The sequence below is a fragment of the Prorops nasuta genome, unplaced genomic scaffold (genome assembly GCF_024137725.1).
Source record: "Prorops nasuta isolate Cenicafe-Biocafe unplaced genomic scaffold, Cenicafe_Pnas_1.2 PNAS00005, whole genome shotgun sequence".
Taxonomy (NCBI): Eukaryota; Metazoa; Arthropoda; class Insecta; order Hymenoptera; family Bethylidae; genus Prorops; species Prorops nasuta.
Window position 1 is genome coordinate 1,455,885 of NW_027116802.1, and position 26,803 is coordinate 1,482,687.

At 32.6% G+C, this 26,803-nt stretch overlaps 1 protein-coding gene across 1 annotated transcript in view; it reads right to left on the reverse strand.

The window, feature by feature from the left end:
* Window positions 1–11,527: 11,527 nt before the first annotated feature.
* Window positions 11,528–26,803, reverse strand: part of Csk (C-terminal Src kinase) — a 278,720-nt gene continuing 263,444 nt past the window's right edge. The window contains exon 8 of the mRNA XM_066727075.1: window positions 11,528–13,450. Coding sequence (XP_066583172.1) covers window positions 13,355–13,450 — 96 coding nt within the window. The 3' untranslated portion in view covers window positions 11,528–13,354. The remainder of the gene's footprint in view (window positions 13,451–26,803) is intronic.

Below are 26,803 nucleotides of genomic sequence, written 5' to 3' on the forward strand. Positions count from 1 at the left end.
ACTAGCACCATTCTCTCGAGAATTTCATAAGCTAGAAGACAGTATGGTTGTAAAAAATTAAAAAAATTTCCTGCTACCTGAAAAACTTAGCCAAAAGTCCTAAAACATGAAAATTCATCTGTATCTCTGCTTTCAATGTTAAAAAATTTAATAAGGGGGTCACGATCCCTAACGAAATTTATACTGGTCTACCCAGAATTTAATAGGCTACAAGACTGTATGGGTTAAAAAAATTAAAAAAATTTCATGCTATTTGATAGTAGCTGTGATTGACTCGCTAATGACATGTTATCATTTCCGTAAAATTAAGTGAAGTTAGTCGATTTTTGTAATGAACATCATTGGGAATGTTTTATTTTCGATTAGTTTAAGCTTCTACGTGATTTAAATCTGTAAATATTACGATTTTAGGCAAATTGAGCATGAGCAGTGGTGCACAACCTGTCTCCGAAACTGTCGGCTGAAACTGTCGGCTATCTTCAGCGTCATTCTTCTGTATAGCTTTTTAGATCACGCTTAAACTGGCCTCTCTTATATTTTAAATAGTAAGAAATGAAAATATAATCTCACAAAATTAGGTAAGACTAAGATCAAGCAAAAAGTTTCAAGGCTGACATTTTCAAACACAGTTTTCTAATAGTAATTAAAATATTAATGTATTGTAAGAACATTCTAAAATATACAAACTTAAGACTCTAGAAGACTGGATAAGTTACAGTTTGGTTGTTGCTTTGCACATTTTAATCTATTTTCCATACATATTAAAACAAAAAAAAAACACAAAAAAATTGTCTATAAACGCAAAATAGTCAAAAATGAATACAAACAATGGTTTTAGCTACATTCATAATAATAAACAATAATAATAAAAATATAATTTTTTCCATGTTTCAATTACTATGAGCGACTTCCGCAATCTTATAGATTTTGTTATATAAATATATACAAAAGTATGTACAATTACATTTACGTTATCATTTCGCTTGTAAATGTAATGATCGAACTTAAATAATTGTACATTAGGAGTGTAATATAATTTATTTAAACATTTATATAATCCCTATGAAAAATCTTTGATTAAGAAATGTAACAAAGTAAAGAAATATAAAATTTCCACGGAATAAATTCTCGTTTGATTATGTTGATGCTAGATAATATAATGTTAACGATTTGTAATTGGCAACTTCACTTCAATGTTGCCTCCCACATTCTGTTCATTTAATTATTCCACCACAGAAGTTAAGATTTATTACAAACTGTAAAAATCATGTGATTAATTAATTGCTGGAAATTGTAACTAGCTTCATCATGATTATAAATAGTTGCCATTTATCTTTTTGTAATATGTTTAAGGTAAATTAGATTTTATAAACAAGTCTATTGAGATTTCAAATACACACAAATTGAATCTGTACATCAAGAGTTCACCTGAACAAAGGCACGTTTGACATAGTTAATGTTTATGCAAAATATTATCGTATAAAAATTAAACCTTTTGCTTCAAACGTACATCTTTCCCGCCTGCTTTGTTTCTTACATCCTTTCGTTCTAACAATTTCTTAAAGATAAATAAACTAACAATAAATATAAACGATGCAATTACTATATTTGTATACAATATACAGTGGGAGTTCAACTTTCATTGTAACAAAAGTATCCAAGCCATTTTATATTTTCTTAATCATTTAATAGGAATTTTTCAATTAAATGACCGTTTTCTTACATTTTTCCTATTATAAAATGAAGAATCTAATGAAATTTATAATACACTTAATAAATTGCTTATAATTTAATTAAAACTATAGTATTTTTTTATAATTAAATATCTCAAAATGGCCACGTAGTAGCTGCTTGTAGTCACCTTCTTGGAAATACGGTATGCGACGATCAGGTCTTAATAATATAATAAATAAAGGTAAATATGTAGATTAAAGATCTTCTTACTGATTTTTAATAATCACTATAAAAGCACATATTTTGTCACTCTAAAATTGAATCCATAACGAAAAAATATCGGATTTTGTGTTGCAAATGTTATTGATTATTCATTACAGGCTTAATACTGCAATCGGGTGTTAAATGTATTAAAGCATTTTACACTACTTTTATTTAGAGAATAATTAAATTTCTAAAAAGAATATTCCTTACATTTAATACTTGATTTAGATGGTCAGTTATTATATATTTAGTAAAAACTAACTTCTATCAGGATAGATCATTTGCAAAAAAATTATTTTTTTATTTAAATTAAGAATAAATGTTAGCAATATTCTTACTTTAGATCTTGAAATAATCTCTAAGGCAACAATAATATACTTTGATTAAGTACACTGGCGGTCAAAAGTATGAGACCACTTAAGAAATTTGGTTCAAAAGCAATCATTTCTTTAACCCTTAGTTACACGGTGGTAATATACACTGCAGGCCAAAAGTTTAGGACCACTTGGTAAAATTGTCAAAAAGACAGGCTCTTCTTTAAGTGCGTGTAATTTGGCAACCCTAAGAGGTAGAACAAATTTAAAGATATCGTCGTAAAGTTTATTAAATTCCGCATCTTACTACATTGATTTGACCTAAAAAATCTAATGGGTGCCTGTATTAAAGGTGAGAGATTACATACAATTTTTGATGTCTCTTTATATATGGATATCCAATTTCAATGACTTGCACCGGTTATAGTAATCGTCTTACGAAGTTGAAACTTAAGTAAGTGAAAGCTTGAAACTTAAGCTTTCATTTAAGACCAAAAACATATATGAATTGTTATTTGGTCCGCAGTTATTTGAAAATTAGTTGAGCAGTGCACGACCAGCATTGTATCCGCAAAACATTTGCTCGCTAAGCTCTAAGAACAAATGCAGGTCGGTATAAACTATGAGTGCCAAACGGGTACCACTTTTAATTTTTGTAATTTTGATTATTAACAACACTAGGAGTTCCAATTCAATCAATAAAAGTATAAATATGTTAATTGTATTTAAGCTTTTATTGATTTATTTGAAACCGTAGAATAGTAGGTGATCAAATTAAAGAAAAGTTAAACGTGGTTCCCCCTTTTGGCACCCATAATTTACACCGACCTGAATTTGTTTCAAGAGCTTAGCGAGCAGATGTTTTACGGAAGAAATGCTGGTCGTACACTCCTTCATTAATGATCAAATAACTGCGGATTTAATAAAAATTTATAAACGTTTTTGGACTTGAATGAAAGCTAAAGATTCAAGCTTTCACCTATTTGAATTTCAAATGCCTCAGACAATTATTATGAGCGGTGCAAAGAATTGAAATTTGATATCTATAAATAAAGGGACGTCAAAAATGTTACCATGTTCCTCTCCTTTAACACAAGGTACCTATTAGATTTTTTCAGGTCAAATCAATGTAGTAGGACGTGGGAATTTAATAAGCTTCACGACGATATCCTTAAATTTGTTCTACGTCTTAGGGTTGCCAAACTACACGCACTTAAAGGAGAGCCTGTCTTTTTGACAATTTTACCAAGTGGTCCTGAACTTTTGGCCTGCAATGTATGTTACCACCAACTTAGCTTAAAATTTTTGCTTTTTAATTAATAGTTAACTTACTTAGGTCGGTTTTCTTTGTCCTTAAGGTAATTTATTAGTAAAAGAATATAAAAATATAGTTTTTTTACACAATTGTTTATAATAATGGTTATATAAATCAATGAACATAAAAAATGCCTTTTCTCCGAAAAAATACATTTTTAAAGAATCTATTCAACACGATAAACTAAAAATATTTACTCGGGGGTTTTTAGGGTCATGGATTACGAATATAATATCAGAATTTTAAAATATTCAAATTCAAGCTGTTATATCTCTTTTTATCAAAATTTTGAACACCGTCATCTTGAATTAAAAAATTTGAAATTCTGGCTTCAGATTCCTGATCAGCGAACCCAAGAACTACCGAGTAACAAATTTCAAATAAATTGACCGAACAAACAGATATGTGCAACAAAGGGTTAAACGCGCATAGCTTCGTAATAAAGAAATATACAAGAAAATTCAAAGAACTGTTGGAAAGTTGATGAAACTGTACATATAGTGGAATTAGCTCCATGCACGGAAATCGTGTAATTATCGAAATACAGTTAAATAAAAATGCTACTATAGTTAAAATTAAAAAATTTTTATTACGTCAATTCAACTTATTGTAGCACTTGCAATAATAGTATTAACTATGTGAAACTTTGGGGACATAAAATTTAAAGTCTCAGCTTTAACTTGAGTCATCAAACGTAACGATATTCATTGTATTACCCTATTTTCATAACGATTTTCTGAGTAATGTCGACAAAAATTTCTGACAAAAAAACCACTGCCCAAGTATTAGAAACAATTTCAAATCGAAGAATCTGTCGGTATTGAATGACCTATTCTACTTGTTTCATATTGAACGTTTATTCAATTAACTCAAAGCACCATTCATTTGTATATTAAATCAACAAATGTAGAGTAATCATTAACCAAATCTATTACATTAATTCTAAGATTTAGAATTATCATATCTCTTTTAATTGAATAAAAGTGCAATATAAAATAAGTAGAATAGGTCATTCAATAACGACAGATTCTTCGATCTGAAAGTGTTTCAAATGCTTGGGCAGTTGTTTTTTGTAAACAATTCTTCTCGACATTACTCAGAAAATCCTTATGGAAATAAGGAAATACAATGAATATCGTTACGTTTCATGACTGAAATTAAAGTTGAGACTTTGAACTTTATGTCCCCAAAGTTTCACATAATTACTACAATTATTGCATGTGCTGCAACAAGTTGAATTGACATAATGAAAAATTTTAAATTTAGCAGCATTTTTACTCAATTGTAATATTCGATAACTACATGTTTTCCGTGCATTGAGGCAATTCCACTATATGTAAAATTTCATGAGCTTTCCAACGGTTCTTTAAATTTTCTTGTATTTTTCCTCATTATGAAGCTACACGCGTTTAAAGAAGTGACTGCTTTTGAACTAAATTTCTCAACTCGTCTCAAACTTTTGACCGGCAGTGTATGCTACTAAGTAGAATATTAAAATTAAAATAAAAACAAATACGAAACACAAAAAGAAGTCTAATATTCTTCTGTTGCGGATTTGTTGCTAGTATACAATATTACGTGTTTTTACAATATTAAGGTAGTTGTTTTGTTGGATTCAGACTGTACTATAGTCAGACATATTTTAAATTCGAATTAACAAAAATCCTACATAATAATTTAATTAATAATGATGAAATATCAAATAATAGGTGGAACACAATGTAGAAGAAATGTTTGCACTTTTATATTTGCATCAAATGCCATTTTATTAACTAGCACATCTTTTAATTATTTTTTTGACTTGGTTTTTTTTATACAAAATTTTTATTTTTCGCTCAATTTTAATTTTGGAGATGCCATATTAATGATGAAATTATACTCTACAACTTCACCGAGTCAGCATTATAAATAATGATTAACGTACATAAAAATCTCTTTTATTTAATGAAAAGATGCTTATTTATATGAGAATAAATGATATTATTATTGTTTCTGTAGATAAATTAAAAATTTGACTAGATGTAATTGTAAGGTATGTTCTCACAATTAAATTGACATGTCAAAGCCTAAATTCAAGCAAAAAAGAAAAATTTCTTATCAAAAAAACCAAGTTAAAAAAATAATTAAAAGATGATAGTTAATAAAATAGAATTAGATGCAAATATAAAAGTGCAAACTTTTCTTTTGCCTTGTGTTCCACCTATTATTTGATATTTCATCATTATTAATTAACTTATAAATTGAAGGATTTGGTCTATATATTTTTTTTAAATTTAAGATATGTCTGATTAGTGCAGCCTAAATCCAGCAAAAGACAACTATCTTCAAATACTATCGGTGAAGAGGCCAATAATCTCCATATTTATTGAAACTAACATTTGAGGCACGCTTATTCTAATCCTTTGATTTACGAAGATCTGATTCCAAAATAGTAGAATTTTTTGTCTAACTAACATTATTTATAGAATAAAAAATCCAATACCATTGATAAATAAAAGAAATATAACTATATATATATATTTTTATAAAATTTAAAAAAATAAATTTTGTAAATGAGAAGGGATTGTATAAAAAATCTTTTAAGATGTTGCATATATGCAACACTGTAAAACTCACGGTTAAATATAATCGTTGAGTTTTTTAACCTATGTTTCGTAACAAATATTTAAAAAATAAAAAATATAGACTGTTTTTGGAGAAGAAAAATTTTAAACTTAATGTAAGTTTTTTTAAAAAGACGTTCTCTGAATGTTTCTTTTTATAGTACTCGACTGTATAACATAGATTTAGATTTATATAAGACGGATAAATATATTTAACATAAAAGTATCTCAACTTTTAATTTCTAATTATTATAGTGATACGCGCATTACATAATGTAATTCCGAAGAAAACAAATTAAAATGGCTAATGTGTGGATATTTTAAAATATTTCATTGTGAATAACCATTATAATTTTCACCCAAATTAAAAATTTTTTAATAAACTTATTTTAAATTTCTTCAATTTCTTCATTCAATAAAAGAGTAAAATCACGGCCATTTTATTAATTTTCCATTTTTACCGATATCTGCCAAAATGGACACATTACTGTATCAATTTTCTTTTTTTTTCAGAAAAGGCATTTTCAAAATTTTAATCTTATGAAACTATTTTTTTGTTTCAAAAAAATGTTGACCATTTGAAAAATTGTAATTGTCAGTTAAATTAAGCAATCTAATAATGGACAAAAATTTTAGATACCTCATTACCTTATTACTACAAATCATCATCTGTTCATCTATGATATAGGTGTATAGTATTGCTTTAAAATCAAAGACGTTACCATAATATAAAACCTTACTCGTGATGAATTTTGCAAAATGACGGATGTAAAGAGGTTTCCATAAATACTAAATTTAAAAAAGCAGTGAAATTCACGTTTCACCGTATATTTGTCATGTATTTATTATGTCGTCATTTGCGGAAGCCTTTTCCTTGCATCTGTTATTTAACAAAGCCCATAAGAAATATTAACTTACATTACTTTATATTTAGTGATTTAAAAATAATGCTATACACGTTACCATTAGAAAGTATTTTAAATCCCCAAGCCAAAATGTACTAAAATTAAAACTTCCATATCTTCGCTGAAAATGATAACAGCTTAAAAATTAAAAAGCATTTTAAGGTAGTTGTGTCTCTCTGGATTCGGACTGTACTAGTCAGTCATATTTTAAGTTTAAAATATAAACATAATCATGCTCTATAATTGAATTAAAAATTATGAAATATCAAATAATAGGTGGAACACAAAAAAAGTAGAAGAAAAGTTTGCACTTTCATATTAAATATAATGCCATTTTGTTGACTATTATACATTAATTATTTTTATAATTTGGTTTTTTTGTTAAAAACTTTATTTTTTGCTTGAATTTAGGCTTTGACATGTCATTTTAATTGTGAGAACATACCCTACAATTAAACACAGTCAAATCTTCAATTTATTACAGGAGCAATAACAATATCACTTATGTTCATATAAATAAGCATCTTTTCATTAAATAAAAGAGATATTCATTTACGTTAATCATTATTTTAAAATATCAATTCGGTGAATTTGCAGAGTATGATTTCATAATTAATACGGCACTTCGAAAATTAAAATTGAACGAAAAATAAAATGTTTTTAACCAAAATGCACGTTAAAAAAATAATTAAAAGAGATGATAGTTAATAAAATGGCATTAGATGCAAATATAAATGTGCAAACTATTCTTCTACATTTTGTCGTGTTCTATCTATTATTTGAGATTTCTCATAATTATTAATTAAATTATTAAACAGAATTTTATTTGTTTCTACTTTAAAATATATCTGACTAGTACAGTCTGAATCCAGCGAGACAATTACCTTAGAGTTGGTCTTAGCAGCTTTCATTCAGATTCTTGAATAGCTTGTAACACAAACAAAAATGTTTATAATTGAAAAGCGAGACAAAAATTTTGTAAATTTTTAACTTAGTTGTAATTGGCTGCAAAACAAATTTCATTTTCTTTGAAAATGCAAATAAAAATACTTGTTAGGCACGATCTTTGCATTTAAAAAATATCCAGAATTGTGTTATACAACGTTTTTGCTAGAATTATGCATATTTTTCTAGAAAAATGTGCTTTTTATGTATTTAAGATAGGTTTGAAAAGATATAGAAAAAATGTTATTGACGAAAAGATTGTGTTTTGGTATTAATAATACAAAAGCAAAGTTTAGAGACCAAATTTCTTTCAGTTTCTTTTATTTAATTTTATTTCCTATATATTTAAATTTTTGCTTCGTCAACATGTCTACCCTAATTTTTTCTTGTTCCTTGACATCAATTTGAATTCCTTTTTATTAATTTTTTGAGAATGTCTGGAGTAATTTTTGCACATTCCGTTGTTAAAATAATTCACAAGTGAACTGTCGATATAGGAAACTGTTTTGCACATTTACCTGCCTAAATGATCTCGTAACAGCTCTATGGGATATATATCTAAAGATTAAGGGGCCATGCCATGATCATCATTTTGCTTCTTCTTCTTTTTTACTTAAAAACTGCATACACAATTTGAAAATATGTTTTAGATCGTTGTCCTCTTGGAAAATGAATTCTTTCCCGATTAGTCACTCACCACCGGATAATACTTTTGCTTCTAAAATTTTTTGATAGACCTTTTTCCTTTCAAAAGTCTTCTTTCCTGATATCATCATTGAAACAAGAGCCTCCGAAGCACCCATAAATCATAACTTATCTTTCACCATGTTCTCACCAACACGATACAATACACCCATTCAGCATATGTTCACTTGCTGTTCTTCGTATAAATATTCTCCTTTCAGAGATAAATATTTCAAATTTTGTGACTCATCGCTCCAAAATACTTTTGGCCTCTGTTTAGTAATCTAATTTTTGTATTTTATTGCCGAGTTAGACTTCTTCTTTTAGTAGTTTTCAATAATGGCTTAACCGCTATCTGCGTCCCCATAACGATCACCTTCATAAATTTGATTCTTCAACGTTGTAATACTGATAGTATTTGATCATTGTTGGTTAATTTTTTAATTAAATTCCGATGCAGTCAGACATCTGTTACGTTTACTTGTTTTCACGATAAATCAATCTTTACTCGTTGATGTGATTTCAGGTGATCCACTCTGCGTTTTATTTAAAAAAATTGGCCGTTGTAATAAAATATTTGATTACAAAATCAATTGTATATATCTAGGAATTTCTAGGTCTTACGAAATTTTATTATTGCTGATACCAGTTTTATACTTGTCACTATTAGAGTTCGTTTCCTAATCTTAATTTAGCATTCCTTTATAATTTTGAATTACGAAACGCCTATAATTTTACAGATTAACCCGTTTCGGCTGAGAATGCCACTTACCGTGCACCAGCTTTTCACCGCACACAACTAATGCTATAAGAGTTAGTAAAGATTGAAATGCACATGTTTTTAAAATTTGAAACCTGCTCATTCCGATGTTGCATTCAAAATTGCTAAAAAATATTGTTAATTATGAATAAACGTAGTTTAAACGCAAAAAACATGATTTTTCCACACTTTTCTTTTTACATGAATTTTCAAAGACTTTCCCTTTAGCAGTCGACTTGCAACCTTTTTAATCGATGGAATAAATGTGTGAAGTAAATAATGCATTATTCAAAAATTAATTTTTCGCTTAAATAATTTCAAAATGGCGCCTAAACCGCACAAATTTTGCAAATACAGTTATGAATATTTTCCTCGTAAACAGGGAACTTGTAAACAGAGTGTTAAGAGAAAAAAGTTCTTAAATTGTTTTAAAATATATGTGTGCATCTTTTCAACGGGTCTCGATTAATTTTTTTGTTTCGCAAACGACACAATTTTTGTAAAACCGAAAAATTGCTTAAATCGCTTCAAAAAAATTCATATATATCTTCTGCTAATTTTAGAAACATTTTATCCTTGTCAATTTTTTCTAAAAATAAAGTGCATGTATCGTCTATTTGCCGTATAAATACTATTCATGTTGCCCAGCTATCACCATCTTAGAGGTCGAGGAATTTAAAAAATCTCTTTTTTTCTAGATTTTAGTAATTTTATGTTTTTTTTAATGAACTTATCGCACTCTCTAAATTTTTCACCAAATATGCGAACAGATTCAAATTTCGATGAATGCAAAGAAAAATGAAAATTACGAATGGTTCCGTTGAAAATCGTGTTGAAGAAAAAAAATTGTTCCGTTGCAGATAAAAAATATTGAAAAGCTTAACCTCCTATACTTCTGCAGTGCAAAAATAAAAGAATGACAGTATGCGCCGATAATGAATTGAGTTACCAAGATATATCGCGAAAACAAAAAGAAAGTTATTTCGAAATTTATAAATTTTTTATTCAAAAACTGTACGTTTTAAGAAAAAATTGACAAGGATAAAATGTTTTCAAAATTAGCTGAAGATATATAAGAATTTTTTTGAAGTGATTCGAGCTATTTTCGGTTTTACAAAAATTGTGTCGTTTGCGAAACAAAATAATTAATTGAAACCCGTTGAAAAAATTTATACATAGATTTTAAAACATTTTAAAAACGTTTTTCTCTTAGCAGTCTGTGGACAAGATCCTCGTTTACGAGGAAAAATTCATAAATGTTTTAGAAAAATTTTTACGGTTTGGGCGCCATTTTAAAATGACTAAAGTAAAGAATTAATTGTTGAATAATGCATTCTTAAACTTCAGACATCTATTCCATCGGTTAAAGAGGTTCCAAGTCGTTTGCTAAAGGGAAAGTTTTTGAAAATTCAAGTTAAAAAAAGGAAAAGCTGAAAAATCAGGTTTTTTTGTATTTAAACTACGTTTATTCATAATTAAGAATATTTTTTCGCAATTTTGAATGCACCATCAAAAAGAACAAGTTTCACCCTTTAAAAACATGTACCTCGTAATTTTTTCTAACGCTTGTAGCATTAGTTGTGAATGGTGAAAAACCAGCACAAAGTGAGTAGCATTATCGGCCGAAACGGTTTAAATTATAATTAGACTAGTAAAGAATAGTAAGAAGGATTTGTATATACTTTTTAAAATGTGACCATTTAGAATGGATAATTTGTTTGTTTAGATATTAGAAGTATCAATGTAGAAAAACTAAACAAATAAAAATAATGTTGACAAAAGAATGGAACAAATTGATTGGGATATTTTTGAAAATTGAATAAAATGATTTACAAAATTAACTTAAGAAGTAATAAAAAGATTTATATGTATACTACATAAAATAACAAAAATAAAAAAAAAATATTCCTAAACTTTTTTGTACTTTTAAATATCAAAACACAATTTTTTTGTTAATTACATTTTTTTCTACATTTTTAATATTTATGTTAAAGAATAATGAAGAAACAGCAATATTTTCCATAAGAATATTCATAATTCTGATAAAGAACGTCCTAAAAAAATTTACGGATAATTTTACAAAGTGGAAGATCATATATGCCTTATAAGCGTTTATATTTTTTGTTTGATTATTTTTTATTTTAATTCGGTAACTAATTACTTTAAGGAAGAAACCTCGAGTAATATCACGAAAAAATAGCAGATTTTGGGGTTTTGTTCAGGGGTAATGCGGTATATAATCGAATGGCTATTTTTGCTGTTGACTCTATGTATTCTGAAAAAGATTATCATATTTTTTTTTTACTTTAGTTGAGTTATAAAGAAAGTTATTTAACTTTAATGTATAGTGTCCGCATGAACATCCTAAAACGGCGTGATTTGTAGCTTTCCTAAAAAGCAAAAAATTCATGTTTTTCTGTTTTTACTACAATCCTAATAAAATTCCCCTCTGGATGAACCTTGTTTTATTAAAAAAAAAAATGATAATTTAAACATAAGGTTCAACTATAAAAAATAAAGTCTAATGTTAACCATTTTTTGTTCATTTTTAAAACAGATTACTAAGTATTAATTCGAAAAATATTTGTAATGTAATGTTCATTTATACGGGAATTTGATTAAATTTAAAACAAAACAAAAAATTGTTAAGTTGATTGAGAACTTTTCGAGTTATGCATCACGCCAATTCGGCAAAACTGGTTTTGAGAAAAACGCGTTTAAAGTGTTTCCAGTAGGAAAGAGACTCTCAGCTGACGGATGATAAGAGGATCGATAACTGTTGACTATAACAAATATTTCTTCCAGACTTATATGAAATATAGTCTCAGATAATGTATGACAACAATGTTTGACCGTACACAGAAATAATGAAAGCTATTGTTTCTAGCGGAACAGTACGCTCCGCAAGCAATATTATTGCATGACGATAACTACAAAAATTTCTATAACTATGTAATAAGTACAAATTTTAATGTAATATTTTAAAGTTATATACTATCCATTTATAAAAAAAATTGATTTTAAAAATTTATTACACGAGGCTCTCCCCTTAACCCGTCAATGGGCGCGCGGGGTGTCCAAAACACCCCAAGAATAGAAATCTAATGATAGCTTAGCGAAAAATTTGTGCAATCACTTACAAGTATTAGCGTTTAATTAATATAAATAACTTAAAGAGATGCAACTGCTATCGTATACGAAGGGAACGTCACATAGATGATATTTATTGAAAATAAATCTGAATTCGTAAATATTTTACGCCTAATAACGAAAAACAAATGGGGTGTCCGTGGCACCCCACGCGCCTATCTACGTAAAAAAAAGCACGCGCCTATTGGCGGGTTAATATCAAAAATTTATCAAATTTTGTTTTTCGTTTTATAGCTATAAAAAGTGTATTTTTCCATTTTCTCGGCTATTCGACATTCTGGGACGAAAGCCGATAAAATCAGTCTTAAAATGTGCTTTTAATTTTTTAGCCATTATAAATTTCGACAAACATGTGCAGCTTTTAACTTTAGTACATTTTGCCTTGGATATGGTAAATACTTTCTGGCAGTAGTATACATACTTCTTATAGAAGAGATTACGACTTGCAATAATAAAGTTAACGAGTATCAACAAATTTTTGTTCATGTTATATCGTCATATTAGATTTCTCGTTAAGAATTTTTTTTAAAAATAGGCACGGGTTCCAAAAAACTAATATTTTTTCTATTGGAAGTAATAGCTGTGCAGCATGTGAAATTAGGAAAATGTATCATCTAATCAAACAATTAATCAAAATACAAATGTCATCTTAGGCACAAATAGATTAAAAACGAGCATGAATTGTTCTTAAAATTATCTCCCTTCCTGCTTTTTTGTTACAAATGTGTAAGTAGCTTTACTCAATTTACACCTTTGGTGTATTCAGCTTTAAGTTGATCAAGCATCACTTTAATATCGTGAAATGTAGGTCTCTTTTCTGGCTGCAGATCCCAAGCCTGTAAAATATATTTAATTATTATTAGCATAATGTACTTTCAAATATTGTTAAGCATTCTACACTAATCAATGAAATTATAGTATGCAATATTTATGAATGAAAATACGATAATGTTGATTAATACGTTCGCTTTCTTTAACAGAAAATTAAGTCACCGATTAGGCCAAGCAATAAAGATTTTTTCAGGACATTAATAGTATTAGAAAACTAGCCGTGCCATTATATTTGGTCATGCCCATAGATAATTAAATTTACGTTTTATACTCGCAAATCTCATTTTCTTTTTTTCTAATTAACAAATTTCATAAAAAAATGGAAAATTTTTCCGTTTTTCGCGTTTATCTCAAAAGCTACCGATGCTATTGAAATGGCCTCAACAGGCGATTTGTAAAGAATAAAAAGACGAATAATTTGAGACTAGTTTAAAGTCGATCGGATGATTTGTTTCGGAGAGAATTAAAAAAAACTAAAAAATTGGTACCTTTTTTAAAAATAAAAAGCTCCACCATTTTTTAAGATTAAGAGCTGAAACTTTGAGAGAACGAAGATATTGGTGTCTACTTTATGTATGCCAACCCCGAACACGCTTGGATTAGTAGTTTGTGCGAAATCGTAATTTAAATTTTAAAGGACCTATTTTCCGAGAAAGTTGGATGAATTCCGGATCAGCCGATTTTGATTTTCGTTGAAAATTTTGAAATTAGAAATCAGTGAGAATAGAACGTATATCTTGGTTTTCCAATATTCCATCGGGAAATATACGAAAAACGCAATAAAACGTGAGCGAAAACGGCCGAGTGCTCGAAAGCTGCGTAGTGGTGGGAATAGCGCGCCAGCGGAGGAGAAGGCCATGCATATAGTAATACAGGCGCGCCGCGCGCTAACTGCTAATCTTTAACTCTCATTTTCTCAGGAAGCAGTGGATCTTTTGAGATGATTTTTTTTAAATTGATATAGAAAAAAGTGTAGAATCCAATTCTACTATCAATTTTCTATAATTAATAACGAATTAAATTCTAGCATCTATCTTTCTTTCAGAATACCTATTGTTAATTTTTATATTATACTACAAATTATATACATATTTTGAAGAAAGATAGATGCTAGAATTTAATTCGTTATTAATTATAGAAAATTAATAGTAGAATTGGATTCTACACTTTTTTCTATATCAATTTAAAAAAAATCATCTCAAAAGTTCAACTTGTTCCTGAGAAACTGAGAGTTAAAGATTAGCAGTTAGCACGCGACCCGCCTGTATTACTATACACATGGCCTTCTCCTCCGCTGGAGCACTATTCCCACCAATACGCAACTTTCAAGCGCTCGGCTGTTTTCGCTCATGTTTGATTGTGATTTTCACATATTTCCCGATGGAATATCGGAAAACCAAGATATACATTCTATTCTCATTGATTCCTACTTTCAAAATTTTCAACGAAAATCAAAATCGGCTGATCCAGAACGCATCTAGCCTTCTCGGAAAATAGGGTCTTTAAAATTTATATTACGATTTCGCAAAAACTACTAACCCAAGCGTGTTCGGGTTTGGCATACATAAAGTAGACACAAATATCTTCATTCTCTCAAAGTTTCAGCTCTTAATCTTAAAAAATGACGGAGCTATTTATTTTTAAAAAAGGTACCAATTTTTTAGTTTTTTCTAATTCTCTCCGTAACAAATCATCCGATCGACTTCAAACTAGTCTCAAATTATTCGACTTTTTATTCTCTACAACTCGTCTGTTGAGGTCATTTCAATAGCATCGGTAGTTTTCGAAATAAACACGAAAAACGGAAAAAATTTCCATTTTTTTATGAAAATTGTTAATTCAAAAAAAAGGAAATGCGATTTGCGAGCCCAAAACTTAAACCCAATTATCTATGGGCATGACCAAATACAATGGCGCGGCTATTTTTCTAATAGTATTAACGTCCGAAAACAGGCCTTTTTTTCCTTTATTGCTTGGCCTAGATGGACAGCAGGAGATTTGCCCTAAAAAGCTGGCCAAAAAAGTTTTTTAATCAAATTCACGTTTAGCTTTGTATTTCCGAATATACAGACTAGAAACATTCATGTTTTTTCAAATATTTAATACCAAATGTTGCATATAAAATTAAAAAACTTCTATGCTGCAAAATAATTTAATAATATATTGTAACGTGTGTTGCGTTCCCGCAGCATTATAAAAACTGCTACTTAGAGCTTTGCTGATTTCAAGTGCTAGGTCAGCGGGTCGCTTACGACCTAGAGAGTTGCCGACTGATAAGTTATTGATCAATGATTGATAACTTGTCAGTTTCCTACTATCGGACGATGGGTCCGTAAAAGGGCAGTTGTGGAACAGGCACAGGGCATGACCTGCTCCCGTGCGTTGTCCTATCACTCGTATTCTTGATGTCAGAAGTGACTCATTGTGTTTTACATTTACCCCGCGCTGATATAAGTCGCGACCAGGCCAGCAGCCGTCATGTTGGAAATCTGTGAAGTGTGTGCAAAAGTGCAGCGACTGCCAGCCAAGACGCGAACCCGTACCGGAAGAGAAAATAACATAGCTTTAAGAGCGAGAATCAAGGACGGCTATAGCGAAAGAAAGAGTGAGCGAGAGAGAGAAGAGCAGACTGCAGTTAGACTAGGGTGAATATTCGTTCCCGTGTAATTATGTCCTGTGACGCCCAGGTGTTTGCTAAGGCGATCTGCTGCGAAGCAATTACCTGTTCTAAAGTGAAACGCTGGCCCTTGCGTACTATCATGGGTTGCACAGAGCAACATATAGTGAGGGTTTAGTCCGTCGGAACCAATAGGTAGAATTCATATTTCCCTATTTTAGGAGTAATCTCATTAGGATCTACGCGAATACGTTAAGAAATAGTGATCCCCCCCCCCTACCCTGATCGTTCAATTGACAGTTACCTTTAAATGTGTCAAGGCCATGGATTTTGTAGTTTTAAGGGTATTCGCGACCTTTATGGGCCGTATCAAAATAACGCTGGTCGTTTGTTTGATCTGGTCGGCGGGAAATAGCATAGACTGTTGATAACCGTGAATGGGTAACGCGCATGTGTAAGGGAAGGGAAACAGCCAAGTGATGCCATATATCGTAGTTGATCGCGGAATCCGCTAGTGGCGCACGGAGCACCTCGCGATTTAGTAGACTCCATCATGAACGCTAACTAGTGGATAGTTGCATACTAGTGGCCCGCGCAAGAAGTCGACCGGCCGCGTGGTTAATTCTTACGCCGCATCCGCATAGCTTAAGCCTCGCCCAAAGACATAAAACCGCGTTCGTAGGGTTAGACCGCGTTCATAGTGTAGGAAAACATAACCTATTGTACAATGACCGGCAGAAATGGCGTCCCTTGATGCGTTTAGGAACTGCGTTTTAGGATCCTTCACTGCATACTCTATTCTGCTAGGCGGAGATAGGGAAATGGAACGCGATAACTATTGTAGTTCGTCTATCTCGCTCTAAATGCTTGAGTGCGAGAGAGAGAGAGAGAGAGAGAGCTTTATACAGTATAGCAGGGCAAGCCAGGCGTCCCAAAGCTTATTTCTATCTGTGCCATTGCCTATGTCTATCTCTCTCGATCGGTAAGAATCATTCGTCCGTCCTTGTTTAGGTCAGTTCTACACCAATGGATACTCTCTAAAGAAGATTTTCTCAGGCGACACCATTGAAGATTGCCATTACAGCGGGGATTTTAAAATAATGTGCACCTGTCACTGTCAAACGTCAGTATGAAAAATTATTGTCACTTACAGCGTTTGGTGCAATTAACATTATAAGTCTGGATTATATGATATTCTGTAATTCACAAACACACACACATATGGGGCATTCTTTGCCAAATCGGCCACCCCCCTTGCCCAATTCAATTTTTGAGATAAAATAGTTTTCAGCATATGAAAATTTTCGTTGAAATGTCTATTTTTTAATGCCGTTAGGTGATTTTGAAATTCCAAAATGGCCGACCTAGAATGGAGACGATAATGGTAAAATGTGTAATTTTTTTTTTAATTTCACGTAGAACTTTTTTATTTAGTCTTTTTCATATGTGTAAATAGTCTTATACGATGTATTTTTTCTTGTTGAATTCAAATAATATAGCGAAAAATATGCTAACCCATCAATATTTTGGTCAATGGCGTTAAAAAAGTAAAAAACGTCATTTTTTTGGCAGTGTGTTCTATGTTGGAGCAATACTGCATCTTTTCGTCATTTTCAACTATGCCATATAAAACTCTGAACATTTCCCTTCAAAATGAGTCATTACGCAACTCATTGTGATTATTCATTTCTTATATATAGCTGTTATAATTATACAGGGCGTACAAGCAGTCTCAAAATGACCAAACAAATGGAAAACTAAACACTTTTAAATAAAATATGTTCAAAACAACTGTTTATTATAATGAAAAATTGGGGTTTTAGTAATACTTTCCCAACTGTAAACATTCTGCTGAATAAAGTGTAAATCTCATCTTTATTTTTTTCAATGTAACGTCTTATATATTTTAACATATCTTTGCAGTTAATCTAGAGGGGTTTCCTAAATATTATATTGTTGTACCATTTTATTCAGGCATTCGCGAAATACTTAGATTTTAATTACCATCTAGGATTTTATTTCGCTTTCTTCTAACATAATTGCTGATGTATCTTACGAGGTCTATTTTAATAATCTATAAATTGCAAAGATCTCTTGAAATCTATTACCGTTTAACAATTTACGGATTCTACAAAAGAATATAATTTTTGTGCTTTGCCGATCTTAGTATCGACTTTAAAAGTGTATAAATTATTTTGTATGGAGCTTTTCTGATTTACGAAGTGTGATTCATTCTAGTACTTTGTTCAACTGAACTATTATAAATCAGATAATCAAGGTAATTAGTAAATGTATTTTCATTTTTTCATTTAAGTATTAAATGATAAATTTGTACTTTTTGAAATTTGAATTTTGCACCTTTTATTAATTTTCTTATTATTTCGTACTGTTTTAGATAAAAAATGTCAGTTAAAATAGACAGATGTATTAACCCATTTAAAATACCTGGTGGAAAAGGGCATTATGGTAAAAATTTACGTTGGGTGTCTACATTAATGTTACAGAAGTTTCCATTTATACCAGCCCACTCTAAAATTTGTGCTAAGTGTAGAAACCTTAGTAAAGTAAAGCTTGGGAATGCTGATGCATCCGATAATAGTATCGTAATGGATAATGATAATTTGGAAAACATTGAGAATGACGTTCGCTCATCTAAAGAAATAGAAATGGACGAAATGCTTCAAGGTCTCAAACAAAAATTTTCAAGTTTGGAGACCAATGATCCTTTTAGGGTACAAATTCTTACCATGGCTCCTTCATCTTGGAGTGTGAGAAAGGTTGCAAATTAATTTAACACTACTAGACATTTGGCACAAAAATCGAGAGAGTTGAAATTGAAACATGGCATTTTGGCTTCTACTACTGTCAAATGTGGAAGAAATTTATCGCAATTGACCGTTGATGATATAATAAAATTTTACAATAGTGACGAAAATAGTAGATTGATGCCTGGAAAAAAGGATACAATTTCATTAAAAATTAACGGTGAACGCAAAACAGTGCAGAAACGTTTCTTAATGTTAAGTTTAAAAGAACTTTATAACACATTTAAAACATCTACCCAACATCATTATGTTAGTTTCAGTGCGTTTTGCCAAATTGAGACCTAAAAACTGCATACTTCCTGGAGCTGCTGGTACACATTCTGTTTGTGTTTGCACTATCCACGAAAATGTGAAGTTAATGATCAATGCAATTGATATATGTAATTTAACAAGAAACACAGCTAACCCAATTTCCAGTTATAAAGATTGCTTAAATGAAATTGTATGTAAGAATCCGAGATCTGATTGTTTTCTGAATAAATGTGAGCTTTGCCCAGGTACTACTGGCTTTTCAACAAAATTATCTGCATTTTTACATGATTCAAGTATTTTTAATGTGAAATATTCGACATGGACTGGAACAGATCGATCAACGTTACTTACACAAGAAGTGAAAGTTGATGAATTCATTAAAGAAGTTTGTCATAAATTATAAATTTTGAAACCCCATTCGTTTATCACAAAACAACAATCGCTATTTATTTCAGAAAGAAAAGAGAACCTTCAAGAAGATGAAGTAATTGTAATGTTCGACTTTTCAGAAAATTACTCCTACGTTTGTCAAGATGCCTCACAAGCATTTCATTTTAATAACGATCAGTGCACTATATTTCCTATCATTTATTATTATAAAGAAAATGCCGAATTGAAGCACAGAAGCAATGTAGTATTATCAGATAGTTTAAAATACGATACTGCTGCGGTTTATATTGCACAAAGTTTACTAATACCTGAAATCAAGAAATATGTCAATAATCTTAAAAAAATTATTTATATGACTGATGGAGCGAAACAACCTTTTAAAAATAAATATCAAATTTCTAATTTATTCATCATAAGAACAATTTTAATATTGAAGCAGAGTGGCATTATAGTGCAACTGCTCACGGCAAAAGTGCGTACGATGGCATTGGTGCTACGTTTAAAAGAGAGGCTTATAGAGCAAGTCTTATTGCTAAACCACAAGATGCAATACTCAAGCCTGAAGTTCTTTTTAATTGGGCTACAAAAAAATTTGTAAATATAAGGGTATTCTATTTTAATAAAAATGACCATGATAGAGCAAGAAGATATCTTAAAAAGAGATTTGAGACTGCTCGAGCAGTGTCACAAATTCTTAAAAATCATGGATTTATTGTCAATGGCGAAAACAATGTATTTATCAAAATGTATTCTAATGATATAAATGGGATATTATGGTAATCTTGGAGGATTTATTTATTTATACTTATATAATTAAATAAATATTAATATGTACAAATGTACTAAAACCTCAATTTTTCATTATAATAAACAGTTGTTTTGAACATATTTTATTTAAAAGTGTTTATTTTTCCATTTGTTTGGTCATTTTGAGACTTGTACACCCTGTATAATTATAACAGCTATGAATAAGAAATGAATAATCACAATGAGTTGCGTAATGACTCATTTTGAAGGGAAATGTTCAGAGTTTTATATGGCACAGTTGAAAATGACGAAAAGATGCAGTATTGCTCCAAAATAGAACAAACTGCCAAAAAAATGACGTTTTTTACTTTTTTAACGCCACTGACTAAAATATTGACGAGTTAGCTTCTTTTTCGCAATAGTATTTGATTCAACAAGAAAAAATACATCGTATAAGACTATTTGCACATATGAAAAAGACTAAATAAAAAAGTTCTACGTGAAATTAAAAAAAAAATTACACATTTTTCCATTATCGTCTCCATTCTAGGTCGGCCATTTTGAAATTTCAAAATCACCTAACGGCATTAAAAAATAGACATTTCAACGAAAATTATCATATGCTGAAAACTATTTTATCTCAAAAAATGAAATGGGCAGGAGGGGTGGCCGATTTGGCAAAGAATGCTCCATATATATTGTAACGTGGTGGAAACACGTTACAGAAACGTACATATTTTTTAGTTCCCTTTTCTCCCCCTTAGTGCCTCCCCTACCCATGAGTATGCATGTGAGTGAGTGAATGTGTATGGATGAACCTCCCGTGCGATGGTAATGTAGTTACCCACTTAAGGGATATTGTAATTGTCATCCGCGGGAGGAGGGTAAATGTTTTTAGGAAATGGTATGGTTGAGGATTGAGCGAATGTTAGTAGGTTGTAGTTTATTTAGAATTAAATATAATATTTCCAATGCTAAAATTATAAGCGTCTTAGAATAAGGATCCTCTGCTCCAACAAGAGCTTGAAAACTGTTGTCACTCTATCCTTTTCTAACCCGTGCTAAACCCACATAAGTCTATCTCCTTCGCGCCCACTGTACCGTCCACGTATGATTACGTGTCGCTTTATCCTTCCCCTTACCGCCCTTCGCGCCGCGAGCACCAAGCAGCGTAGTCCCGTCCCCTCTCCTTACCGCGCTGACGCCGCACACGCCTAGCTGCGTTCTCCCCTACCCGCGCCACTACCGACCCACCGTTGTCGGCCCCGCACCGCATCGCCCCGCCGCAGGACCATGAAGCGCTAACGTCGTCTGCTGCTGAGGACGACCACGCAGGATCTTTGCGCAGGAGCTAGCCAGCCAGATAGCACTCAAAGCATTGGAATAATTAGCCGGAACGGCGAAAATTATGGATCGCGGATCCATACCTAATCAGTGATTGGTCCCTGGATCCCGATCGTAGCTATGCCGAATTGGAACCCCCGGAATGAGGGGAATGACACGAGGAACAAAGGAATAAGTGTGAATTCGGAATACACCTTGTTCGACTTCCAGAGCAATCGTACGTGTTTTTGTACAGAGGATTGGGTCGTCGCTGCCGTGATTGAAGCACGTCGGCTTTCAACACAGCAGGCCCCAATCATATTTTTCGTCGAGTTTTGTGGAGTTTCTCGTGGCGGACGTCGTGGGATCGCCGGACATCGCTGTCGGAGCCGTGGAGGAATTTCCTTGCCCTATCCCTTTCCCTTTTTTGCTCTCCCATCGCCGCCTTTTCGCCCGCCGCTTTCCCTGAAATTTCCCCCCTTTTTCTTTAGTTAGTTGGTTAACGAAATCAGTGCTTCGTATAATAAGTATGCCGGGACATCGCGGGAGGCCTCTCCCCCTCGGGATTTAGTTTAGATTTTTTGTTTGTTGTGCCTGAGTTTGAAATAAATCAGTGTCTCCGACGTTTTAGTTATTTATTTTAACCTGGAACCCGTTTCCCCGGTTACAATATATATATATGTTAATTTACATTTAATTTTTTAAACCAATAAGATATTGTCATTATAGATGAAACTCATTTAAATATAAGAATATACTGATTTCCACTTATATAATTTTTCTGGTAAATATAACATAATTTTAATTATAAAAATTCACTCATTTATTAATCAGACTAAGAAAAGTTATTTCTTTCAAATTTTGACATACATAGAATAATATCCTAAACTCACACTTAACTAATTATTATTATGGTAATATTTTTATAATCGTTACACATTGATAATAATCTATCTTAATATCCTTCAATTTAAAATATCATTTACATCGAAGAAATCTTGATCAATGGTCATGAAAAGTTCGTGGCTCAGTGGCTAGGTCGCTTGCCTCGAAGATTAGTTCAAGCGCTTTTGATGGTGGTTCGAGTCCCGCGGGAGATCCTTTTTTTCCGTTTTATATGAATTACTATCTTTTTTTAAGCAATTTTTTGGAAGCATTACTAGTGCTTCCAAACATTTTTTTTGCAAACCTTATAATATACAATGTTGCTTATGTTTTTTTTGTAATCTAATCCGTATGAGCAGGAGCTAACTTCTTCGGCATTTGTTTTGATCAGAAGCGCATTTAAAACAAACCACTGAATAGCTTGTTTCTTTTTGATAAACTGTTTCATTGCAGTCTATGTGGTTAGAGCTCGCGTATCGCTATTAGTTTTCGCGTATAATGGCACCAAATATCGAAGTTTGGTTGAGGGGCGAATTGTAGGCTTTTTGGAGGCTGGAAAATCTAATTTAGAAATTGCAGCGCTTACAGGCGTTTCGGTGAAAACCGTTCGCCGGTGGATTATTGCTTTTCAGCGCGGCGGTGGTAATGCATTGCGTGATCACCGTGCAAATAATCGTAGACCTGCTGGTTCACAACCGGTAGAGGAGCAACTCCTAGTGGACTACATTTTGCGAGAACCCTTCGGGAACGTAGTTGACGGAATTATTGAGACGGGATTTCCTTTATCCGAACGATCGGGTAGGCGGCGACTTAGCGCGGCCGACCTTAATTACTATCGTCCAGCCCACAAGATTACTCTTAATTTTCAGCACCCAGAACAAAGAGTAGCGTTTGTATTAGAAAATTTACCGACCAGTCGTGAAACGTGGGAAACGGTGATCTGGACCGATGAAAAGATTTTTGTATCATCCGTTGACCGACGTTTTCTTCACGTCTGGAGGCCCAGCGATTCCCAGATGAACCCCGAATACGTCGTTCAGAGTGATCGCTCTGGACGAATCACGTGTGACGTTTGGGAATGGGTGTCAGGAGGCACGATAGGTGAATTGGTTGAGGTTCCTTCTAAGATGTCTTCTGCAGGCTACATCATGATCCTTGAAGAGGTGCTTCTTCCAAGTGTTCGTACTGCGTATTCTGCCGAAGATATGCCAATAATCCGTGTAGTGCAGGATAATTCTGCGGTTCACACTTCACACGCCACTCGTGATTGATTAGGGGATCATCCGAAAATCCAACTGGTCCAGTGGCCGGCCAAGAGTCCGGATTTAAATATTATAGAAAAGGTTTGGGCGAGAATGACCAAAACATGTGTCGCGCCAAGGGAGACGACGAAAGCAGCAGTGCTTGAGAATGCAAGAGCTGTGTGGAAAGGCCTACGGCATGAACCGCAGTTTCTTGAAAACTTAATTGAATCGATTCCAAATCGACACAATCAGGTTTTTGACCGGCATGGATATTGGACTGACTACTAGACGAACTGACGTTACGTAGGACATACAATTTTGACAAAAATTAGGAAGCTCTAGCCGTGTTTGACTAACTACCCTTTACAGGGCAAAATAAACGTTTCCAAATATGTTTGGAAGCAGTAGCAATGCTTCCAAAGAATTAACAACAAGAAAAGATAGTTATGCTTTTAAAACGAAAAAAAAGGATCTCCCGCGGGACTCGAACCACCGACAAAAGCGTTTGAACTAATCTTCGATGAAAGCGACCTATAGCCACTGAGCCACGAACTCTTCATGACCATTGATCAAGATTTCTTCAATGTAAATGATATTTTAATTTAAAGGATATTAAGATATATTATTATCAATATGTAACGATTATAAAAATATTTCCATAATAATAATTAGTTAAGTGTGAGTTTAGGATATTATTCTATATATGTCAAAATTTAAAAAAAATAACTCTTCTTAGTCTGATTAATAAATGAGTGAATTTTATTAATTAAAATTATGTTATATTTACAAGAAAAGTAACATAAGTCAAAATAAGTATATCCTTATATTTAAATGAGTTTCTTCTATAATGACAATAACTTATTGGTTTAAAAAATTAAAAGTAAATTAATATATATATATATGTATGTGTGTGTGTGTGTGAATTACAGAATATCATATAATCCAGACTTATAATGTTAATTGCACCAAACGCTGTAAGCTACAATAATTTTTCATACTGACGTTTGACAGTGACAGGTGCACATTATTTGAAAATCCCCGCTGTAATCGCAGCCTTCAATGGTGTCGCCTGAGAAAATTTTCCTTAGAGAGCATCCACTGGCGTAGAACTGACCTAAACAAAGACGGACGAATGATTCTTACCGAGCGAGAGAGATAGCCATAGGCAATGGCATAGATAGAAATAAGCCTTGGGACGCCTGGCTTGCCCTGCTATGCCGTATAAAGCTCTCTCTCTCTCTCTCTCTCTCGCACTCACGCATTTAGAGCGAAATAGACGAACTACTACAGTTATTTCGTTCCAATCCCCTATCTCCGCCTAGCATAGTAGATTATACAGTGAAGGATCCTAAAACGCGGTTCCTAAACGCATCAAGGACACCATTTCTGCCGGTCATTGTACAACCGTATAGATTATTGAGTAAACGATGCTTTACGGTAATTTGTGTTGTACTTAGTAATTTTAGCACCACTAACCTTTATTTGCATACGTGGGTTGTAATTCCCTCTGAATAAATAAATATTCGCGAAAATAGTCGTGAATGCACCCGGGTCTTATAGGTCGTCGCCGATTGGAGCATTTACGCGGGTTGTAAGGGGTCACACGCCACTTTCCCGTCCTAGTCCATCCCAAGTTGTGAACAGTAGTAACGTTAAAATATACAAGGTGTTTTGCGTAAGATGCCCCAGAGCATGGATACAAAATGACGCGTATCTCTTTAACTATAAGAGTTATTCAGGTTTTGCATAGAACCTTTTCGAAACCTCTTGTTATTTGCTTTCAAAAAGGTCATATAAGAAAATGGAATATCTTTTATAGTTAAAGAGATACGTGTTATTTTTTATCTATGCTCTGGGACATCTTAAGTAAAATACTGTATATGTTGTAGCGTGGTGAAAACTTACGAAGCACAATCTTCCCCCTCCCACTTAATGCCACCTTACATTCCGTAATAGTGTGAATTTTGAATATGCTTGTGATAGAATCTTGTAAATAATCTCCCCTCTCCTCCTCCCAATTATTCCACCATCGTAAGCCTTAGAAAGCACATAGTGACTACCAGCGAATTCGTACTCCGCGCCAACCACTAGCAGGGACGCCAACTTACAGTAAGAAGGAATGCCAACTGCTATTGCTTGGGCCTAATTCCGAGGAACGTTATGGAACCAGGATCGATCCGGAATATTGATTGGATCAATCATAGGCCAAGTAGGAAAATCATAATTGATTGGATTAGGACGGAACGAAGGAATGGAAGCTAGAGCGGGATACGAAAAAGAAGGAAGATGGGACGAGGATTCCCTACCGTACCGTTGACTAGGAAAGTCGTATTGTCTTGCCGTCTCGAATAGTCGTGAGTTGCCTATTCGATATCGAATTATCTCGCTAATATCAACTAGGAAAAGTAATCCAGGTTGAAATAGTATTTGTGCTTGCGGGATTCGGGAGTGAAACTATTCCTTAATATGCACTATACCCTTTCCCGAACCTTTTTCCTTATCTACCGAATATTTCCCCTCGTCCCGAACCTTCATGATTCTACATTCCGTCCCATAATTTTCACCCCCACGCTAATGTTCCGTGTCCCTTAATTTTTTACCTCTATGAATGACTGCTTTGTATGATAAGTGTACGTGAAACCCGGCAGGGCGACCCTTTTGCTTTGTATTACTTCTTCCCAATATCTTCCCGTTCCGTCCTATTTGTAATAAAGTACGTGTCTTATTTATAATATTTTATTTTATTCATATTCTTCCCCCTTTATTAGTAATCAGTTTGGAGTCGATTGGAGTAAATTCGACCCACCCGTTACAATGTATATTAACGGTGCGGCGTCACTTTGCTAAACCGGGAGTAGTAATTTCGCTCTATGAGGTTGGTAGCACTTAGTGCATAAAGCATTTTGTTTGAGATCGGGGGTGTGTCGATGCGAGTGGTCGGGGACTCACGGGCAGTCTCGCTCCGGTGCACTTTCTGTCTTTTTCTTCTCCTATTACCTCAACTCAACGCCACTAGATAGACATTTTCACGGAGGGCTCTCTCGCTCACTGACATAGATTTACTTGAAATCTATT